This window comes from Raphanus sativus, unplaced genomic scaffold (genome assembly GCF_000801105.2).
Source record: "Raphanus sativus cultivar WK10039 unplaced genomic scaffold, ASM80110v3 Scaffold4372, whole genome shotgun sequence".
Classification (NCBI taxonomy): Eukaryota; Viridiplantae; Streptophyta; class Magnoliopsida; order Brassicales; family Brassicaceae; genus Raphanus; species Raphanus sativus.
In genome coordinates, this window is record NW_026619674.1 from 133 (window position 1) to 7,342 (window position 7,210).

The 7,210-nt window shown below is 35.7% G+C and overlaps 3 protein-coding genes across 3 annotated transcripts; 1 reads left to right on the forward strand and 2 right to left on the reverse strand.

Annotated features, from left to right (window-relative positions):
- Positions 1 to 296: 296 nt before the first annotated feature.
- LOC130507349 (tubby-like F-box protein 9) lies at positions 297 to 1,831 on the reverse strand. Its single transcript, XM_057002066.1, has 3 exons — positions 1,371 to 1,831; positions 1,187 to 1,274; positions 297 to 782 (listed from the first exon to the last, which is right to left on the reverse strand). Exons 1-3 carry the CDS (start codon positions 1,470 to 1,472, stop codon positions 598 to 600), a joined length of 375 nt encoding a protein of 124 aa, XP_056858046.1. The 5' UTR covers positions 1,473 to 1,831; the 3' UTR covers positions 297 to 597.
- A 733-nt stretch (positions 1,832 to 2,564) lies between these two features.
- LOC130507348 (ADP-ribosylation factor-like protein 8a) lies at positions 2,565 to 4,147 on the forward strand. The gene is made up of 6 exons (XM_057002065.1): positions 2,565 to 2,775; positions 3,094 to 3,175; positions 3,274 to 3,306; positions 3,393 to 3,514; positions 3,606 to 3,767; positions 3,874 to 4,147. The coding sequence occupies exons 1-6, from the start codon at positions 2,738 to 2,740 to the stop codon at positions 3,989 to 3,991; spliced, it is 555 nt and encodes a 184-aa protein (XP_056858045.1). The 5' UTR covers positions 2,565 to 2,737; the 3' UTR covers positions 3,992 to 4,147.
- A 46-nt stretch (positions 4,148 to 4,193) lies between these two features.
- Positions 4,194 to 5,480, reverse strand: LOC130507347 (telomere repeat-binding factor 3-like). Its single transcript, XM_057002064.1, has 5 exons — positions 5,324 to 5,480; positions 5,077 to 5,246; positions 4,839 to 4,923; positions 4,664 to 4,747; positions 4,194 to 4,572 (listed from the first exon to the last, which is right to left on the reverse strand). The coding sequence occupies exons 1-5, from the start codon at positions 5,471 to 5,473 to the stop codon at positions 4,375 to 4,377; spliced, it is 687 nt and encodes a 228-aa protein (XP_056858044.1). The 5' UTR covers positions 5,474 to 5,480; the 3' UTR covers positions 4,194 to 4,374.
- Positions 5,481 to 7,210: the final 1,730 nt, after the last annotated feature.

Genomic DNA, 7,210 nt, shown 5'->3' on the forward strand with positions numbered 1-7,210 from the left:
AGGAAGCTCTTCCTAAATATTTTACTTGTTATCCTAACATTTTCTCTTTAGTTAAATATTTTTGAAAATGCTTCAAGTTATCCTATTTTAATGTTCTCTATTTGATATGTGTTCTCTATTTTTGTAAATAATGAACTCTATTTGGTGATTTTTATAGCTAGTGATTTTTTTTTATAGATTTTGACTATATATAAATATTTTTTTTGGAAGATTAAATTCCAATTCAGGATAGCCTTCCAGAACAAAAATTGTCTAACATTCATTAGACGCTTTTTGATTCTCTTCAAAAACAGATTTTTCAAAAATAAATTTATATAATAAAACACTCATTTTTTCTGGAAACTCATCCTGAAAAGGCTTTCTTTATAGAATTACTGAAAAAAGCTTCAGGATAGCCATCCAGAAAACCACAAGAATGACATATTAACAATATGACAAAGTTATAAACTTTCCATTCACTCTCCAGAGCTAAGGCTTGAGACTTTGGCATCAAGAAGCGAACCTGCTGATATCAAATTTGTCCTTGTAGCACCATAAGACACTAGGATTGGACCTAATCACAGCCTTTGACAACATGTGGTGAAGGTTCACAATCTGTTAGAGAATAAACACACACGCACACACATAGATTAGTAGGGATATGAGTGAAAAGTAGAGAGCTTTGCCGCGAGAAGAAACTTCCCCATCCACTAGTGAAAAGTCAAGTGATATAATGTACTCAGTGTAAGCTCCGGTCCTGAACCTTCTTGCCGCCAGAAGAAACTTCCCCTTATCAATGAATGCTGGTGAACAAAAACAAAATTAATAAAAGTATGCATTCAACTTTGACGATACAGAAGTTGATTATTTCCTATATTACTACTATTAAGATTGCAGAGCAAGAAGCTTCTTCGTTATTACCCAAGTGAACAACATAGTCAACTCATCTTATGGGTGGGTGAGAGTCTCTTTCACTGACCACTAAAGGCATCATTCTCGTGAGAAACTTAGACAAATTTAAATTACACGCCTAGAAAGTCACTAACTCGATCGTTTTCACACTTGGAAAAAAACAAACGTAGACAGATTTTTTGATAGAAGTCATATCTTTTTTTTGACTTCAGAAGTCATATCTTTCCACCCAAGATTTGACATAATCAAAGCAAGTCAAAATAAGAGAAAAAAAAAGCTTTGGGAATTTGCTTACATGGAGTGAGGGTGAGATACAAGTAGAAGGTTGATGTCCTCTTGTTTCTCTTTATCAGGCACTGATTTGAAAACTCCCGTGGTCCTGGCTGCATCCATCCCACAGAAAACTCAGAATTTTCAGCAACAAATCTCACACCATTTTCAATTGAAAGCCAAGGCAAGGTTTAGGGGAAACACTAGACCTGGTCACGAGACTTGTCACCATCCTCTTCAGCCTTATCTCCTCCAGCCATGTGTACGACGTCGACATCGCCTCTATCCACGGATACACGTACCCTCCCCATCCCTCCGGCACCAGATTAAAGTCTGCGAAGTGCGGTTTCCCCTAAGCTCCACGGATCTCAGTTTCAGGAACCTCCCTATCACCTTCGCGGGGCTGACGGAAGCAGTTCCCGATGAAGACTCTCCTCCTGCACCACCTCTGGATTACCTCCGGCGATCGAAATCTGAGAGCGTCGCCGCCGTCGCTTCCCGTCGAAGAGATCGAGATCGACGTCGTGTGAGAGAAAGAGGCATTTCTGATTTTTTTTTCTTTTTTTCTGCTTGTTTAATTAATTTTAAAACAAGGGTATTATGGATATTTTACCTTTTAATGAATGCTATTTTTGTGACTTTTCCTCCTTGGTGTCATTTTTGGGATAAAAACTTCAAAGGTGTTATTTTAGACAATTTCCCTTGTTTTTAACTAAAAATGACGTAAACTACTCTCAAATCTTCTTTACAAATTCTTTTTCTCAAATACGACCTATCATTGAATAACACTTGATTTGATATAATTTTTATAAATTGTTAGTTGAATAACAGGGGATTTCAAGTGATGTTTAATCATTTTGTACAAACTCCATATTAAATAACAGGAGATTTGAAAAAAAAAATCTAAATCACTACTTGAATAACAGAGGATTTTAATCAAATCTCACAATCTTCTAAAATCCTTGATTCAATACACCCCCTAAATGTTTATTCACCTCACAACTCACAATTCACCTCGATGATGGTTAACGACACCACCTCCCCTGATCTCCGTTATCACCGTCGGCACCGCAAGTTCCTTTGGCGGTACCGGCCAAAAAAATAATGGACGAACGTGTTCTTCACGCGCATATTTATCACGAGTGGGTTTATCCTTTCTATATATTCTTTCTTCCCAAGCTTCTGGTGTATCTGTCACCGTATCTCTCTACTCTGATTGGCCAATCCAAAATTTAAAAATAGCCAACCCCATAAATCCATAATGTTCGGTCTACCGACCAAACAGCAGATAAAAACGAAACTCCTAAAAAGATATCTGAACCGTTGATTACAAAGGACCAGAACTAAAAAATATAAACGGTCTAGATCTCGTGGCTTTGCCTCTCTTTTCTTAGTTCGCCGTCTCTCTCTCAATCATTAGTAAGCGACAGAGGAAGAGGAAGAGGAAGAGGAGGAGAAGAAGCTTCTCTTTTTGACCTCTCACAGAAGAGATCCGTGAAGATAGTTTTTTTGGCAGGCGGATCTGACATCTGTTTCCGAATCTCCTTTTGAAGTTCTTCAGTGAATCAGCTGTTCAATGGGTTTGTGGGAAGCTTTTCTCAATTGGCTTCGTAGGTGAGAGACAAATCCTCTTCTTGATTTAACTTTGAATCGTTAATTGAGTCTCTCTTTTTGTTGATTAACCTTTTGGGACTTTGATTGCCAAAGTTTTAGGGTTTTAGATGCTATTCGTTTCTTCTTTCTCTATCTTAGATTGTAAAGAGAATTGATAAGCTTTCATGTGATGATGGATTTGGTTTTACCGAACATGTTCCTCTGAATCTAAAACATTGCTGGAAAATTAGTTATGTTGGTTAGACAGTTTATTGTCTCCATGCCGAGAGGAACCACAGATTCACTTGTTGGGTAATGATGCTCTTTTTATATCTGCAGCCTCTTCTTCAAGCAAGAAATGGAACTTTCTTTGATTGGGCTTCAGAATGCAGGGAAGACATCTCTTGTCAATGTTGTTGCAGTTAAGTATATATTGCTTCCTCCCTGAGAAACCCCCTTCCTCTTTTATTTATTTATTCTCGTCTTAACATTCAGTTTTGATATCTTTTTTTATATTAGACTGGTGGTTATAGTGAGGACATGATTCCTACAGTAAGTGTTTTAACATCTTTTTCTCTTATTACAATTCATCTTTTAAGAAAGACATCAATAACATGATGAATGATGTTTCTTTTCAGGTGGGTTTTAACATGAGGAAAGTGACAAAAGGAAATGTTACCATCAAGCTATGGGATCTTGGTGGTCAACCTAGGTTCCGGAGCATGTGGGAACGTTATTGCCGCGCTGTCTCCGCCATTGTGTAAGGATCTTTTAACACTCCAAGTCTCTTTATATCCTCCCACAGTTTCTTATTTGTTCATGTTAAGAGAGTCCTTTTTTTTCTCCTGCAGGTATGTAGTTGATGCTGCAGATCCTGACAACCTAAGTGTCTCCAAAAGCGAACTCCATGATCTGTTGAGCAAGACTTCTCTTAACGGTATCCCTCTTCTGGTTCTTGGGAACAAGATCGACAAACCTGGAGCTCTCTCTAAAGAAGCATTAACCCACGAAATGTATTCCTTTGTTTCTTCAACTAAACATGACAAGAGTCTATCTCCCTTTAGCTCGATCTGATCATGCTTTTTTATTTTTATTTTTTTTCCTTTGTGATTGTTGCAGGGAGCTTCAGTCGCTTACAGATAGAGAAGTTTGCTGTTTCATGATATCTTGCAAGAACTCTACCAACATTGATCAGGTCATTGATTGGCTGGTGAAGCATTCAAAATCAAAGAACTAAAAAACTTCACCAAGAAGAACCACACATTCTCTCTTCTCAAGTCCTCTTCCTGTATTGTGTGCCTGATGAAGACTATTTTAAAACTCGTGTGAAAACAAGAGTTTGTCTCTGTATATTGGATGTGGGATGGTATTCTATTCTAAAGCATTTGCAATTTTTGGAAACTCAAAAAAAAAACAAAAAAATGGTTCAAAAGCTTTTATTTGTTTCTCTAAATGCGTCACGAGAAACCTGAAGGTAAAAAAGTTACTACAACAACAGATAAACAGAACAATGGTTTTTTTTTTTTAACATAATCTTATTGAGCTACAAGCTGCAAATTTATCAGATGCAAGGTTCAGACATGACATGATCTGTCTTCCGCTATCTGCAAAGAAACAACATCACTTACCGAGTTGCATTGCATTGTATGCTTTCAAAGCTTTCTTTGCAGCTTTTGCGAAAATACGGGCAGCTTCAGCCTTGGCTTCTGCGTTTTCTGCCTCTCTTGCCGCTCCTTCAGCTTCTGCTATTGCCAACTCTGCTTCTGCTATTGCCTTTGCAACTGCATAGCCCTGAGAAATACTGTATCTGTGCTCTATCTGAGAGACAAGATCAAACGCAAGAACACACAATTGTTAAAAACTGAGTCATGAGAAAAGTTTATAGTTAAGGTAAGTCTCTCTTTCTTACCTTGACTATGGTTTCAATATTGATCAAATGCTCAAGTCTTGAAGTCACAAGCTGCTCCATATTCAGTTGCATATTAGCATCCACCTGAAAAAAAATAACACCCACACTAAGTTCTTGATGATTTGAATATATATATGGCTCAAGGAATAAACAGAGAAATAATGCTTAAGAGTACCTCTGGATACATCAAGATTGAGTTTCTGTCAGGTCCCAAAGGTCCCTCAAAGTTAGTAATAGCCTCCAAGATCATGTTATCCACACTACAAGAAAACATATTTGAGCTTAGGCCTATTTTGAAGAATCTTAGACTAGAGTAAAGTAAGCCTCTAAAGTTTCATAATCTTAGACTCTGTCCAATATGTAAACATTCAAAGCATTGATCAGATATCTCATATACAAGAAGAAGTCAAAACCTTGTGAAGAGATCTTGTGGTGTGTCACATGAGAGTGCAAAGTGTTGTTGTCCTCCATCATCACCATTAGTCAGAGCCAAAATGGTAAGAGCTTTGGTATTGTCATCATCCTGCTTAGCCTTCTTCCTAGATCCACAAGTAGCTGCTACACTTATGTTTCTCCACTTGTCCTGACAAGTGTTTCAACCAGAAAAACAATGTAAGTTTCTATTAGCCTTATCTAATCTTTTTTTTTTTTTTAATTTACCTTGAGATCCACATTTGAGCGAGAGTGCAAAACAGAGGAATACTCAGAGTCTGCGAGTATGTAACGCCATTTTCCAGGTCCATGTTTGAGTACTCCAGCCATAAGAGCTTCTTCCTCTTCCGGTGTCCACTTATGCTTTGGGGCTCCCATTCTTAACTTCTTTTTCTTTTCTATCAAGATATGAAACCATATCACACAAAAAAAAATACTTTAGAAACGTGAAACTGAGATGTAGAAGAGATGGTTACGAGGATCCAATTTCCTTAATTGCATTAATGACTTAGATATTCAACAGAAAATGTCATAGATCACGAAAACACACTCACTAAACAAGGAAACACACTCACAAAACAAAACATGACATTTGTTGCTACTTGGTCCGTTGCAGACCATGACTTTGTCACAGTGATGCAATGCAATAATACTGGAGTTAACGTAAGATTTATGCCTTATAGAGTTAAGGTAACGCTTTTAACTTGGGTCTCCAAGAAAGTGGACGCACAAAATCTGTAAGATCACAGTTGTGAGCTGTAACACAATCTATAAGATCATGTTGAAGATTCTTGCAACCATGTTGAAAACACTTGTGTCAGAAACCGAAACAAAGTGCATATTCTTCATCCGAAAAAGACCGAGAAAATGTCTAACTAGCTACTAAGCTTGTTGAAGATTATTATATTGAATCTATCTCTCCCTGTGGTTCTAAAACCCGCTAGGATAGGCGCTCATTACGCACTTGTATAGCACCTAGCCATATAGGCGAACGTCTAAACAAAGCATATACGAATATATACTTTTACACAAAATATAAGTATAAGATTATATATTATTTTTGAAAAAACTGAACATAAGTATATTTTAAATACAATTTTATGTATAATTATATAGTTTAACATATATAAATAGTTTTAAATTATAAAAATTAAAAGCATTTCAAATATATAAAGATGATAAATTTAAAATGATTTTTCAAAAATTAAACTGATATCTACATTCATATAAATACATAAAATAAGTAAAAATAATAACATTAATAAAATATTATAATAATATTAATAGTTTATTTTTGAATATTAATGCTTAAAATTTGGGGAGAATTACCAATTGTGACTCAAAACTTGGAGTCAAACCCAAAAGAGTACCCCAACTTGGGTCAAAGGCAAAAGTAACTTAAAAGGCTATTGAAATTACAACTATCTCCTTGTGAACAAACAAAAAAACGGATTTTTTTTTACGTTTCTACCCCTCGCAAGTCGTCTGTAAACAGACGACTTGAAAATAAGTCGTCCAGACGACTTTAAGTTAAGTCGTCTGGACAGTTATTCTTAAACATAATTTAAAAATTTTGTAAAAAATATTTTGATAAGTGAAAAATTGGAATTATGTAATTAACATATGTCTTAAGAGATATAAATTAATATATAACAAATTTCAATTGTTTTCAGCCCAGATGAGTGAAAGTAGTGAGTCATGATATTCTTTAGTTTATGTTTCATCAACATATGTTGTAGTATTGTATGTGTTCTTAGGGTTAGATTTTGGAAAGCATTAAAACCGTTTTTGAAAATTTTTAAAATTACCTAGGCGTGTTCGTTTCTGTGTATAGTAAACACTATTGAAGTATAATTTGATTTTATAACGTGGTTAGTAAGTTAATTTAGTCATTTTAGTTTAGGGGTTCATTTTAGGGTATGGGACGACTTAATATTTAGTCTTCTGTGCCCAGACGACTAAATATTAGGTCGTCTGATGTACATTATCAGCCAGAATAAGTCGTCTAAACCGGACCAAACCTTAAAGTTTACCAATGTACTTTTAAAGCTAACCGGATTATTTACCCAATATATAAGGTGATTTTTTTTATTTCATTTTCCGCGAAATTCAGAA

Bases quoted from the DNA above. Each gene is read 5' to 3' on its own strand.
- LOC130507349 (XM_057002066.1), bottom strand. From the start codon at position 1,472: ATGGGGAGGGTACGTGTATCCGTGGATAGAGGCGATGTCGACGTCGTA. The intron at 1,275-1,370 runs GTCTAGTGTTTC...GGATGGATGCAG, and splicing joins GTGACAAGTCTCGTGACCAG to CCAGGACCACGGGAGTTTTC. The intron at 783-1,186 runs GTAAGCAAATTC...TTTGTTCACCAG, and splicing joins GTATCTCACCCTCACTCCAT to CATTCATTGATAAGGGGAAG.
- LOC130507348 (XM_057002065.1), top strand. From the start codon at position 2,738: ATGGGTTTGTGGGAAGCTTTTCTCAATTGGCTTCGTAG. The intron at 3,515-3,605 runs GTAAGGATCTTT...TTTCTCCTGCAG, and splicing joins CGCGCTGTCTCCGCCATTGT to GTATGTAGTTGATGCTGCAG. The intron at 3,768-3,873 runs GTATTCCTTTGT...TGATTGTTGCAG, and splicing joins GAAGCATTAACCCACGAAAT to GGAGCTTCAGTCGCTTACAG.
- LOC130507347 (XM_057002064.1), bottom strand. From the start codon at position 5,473: ATGGGAGCCCCAAAGCATAAGTGGACACCGGAAGAGGAAGAAGCTCTT. The intron at 5,247-5,323 runs GTAAATTAAAAA...AACACTTGTCAG, and splicing joins GCTCAAATGTGGATCTCAAG to GACAAGTGGAGAAACATAAG. The intron at 4,573-4,663 runs GTAAGAAAGAGA...CTTGTCTCTCAG, and splicing joins ATATTGAAACCATAGTCAAG to ATAGAGCACAGATACAGTAT.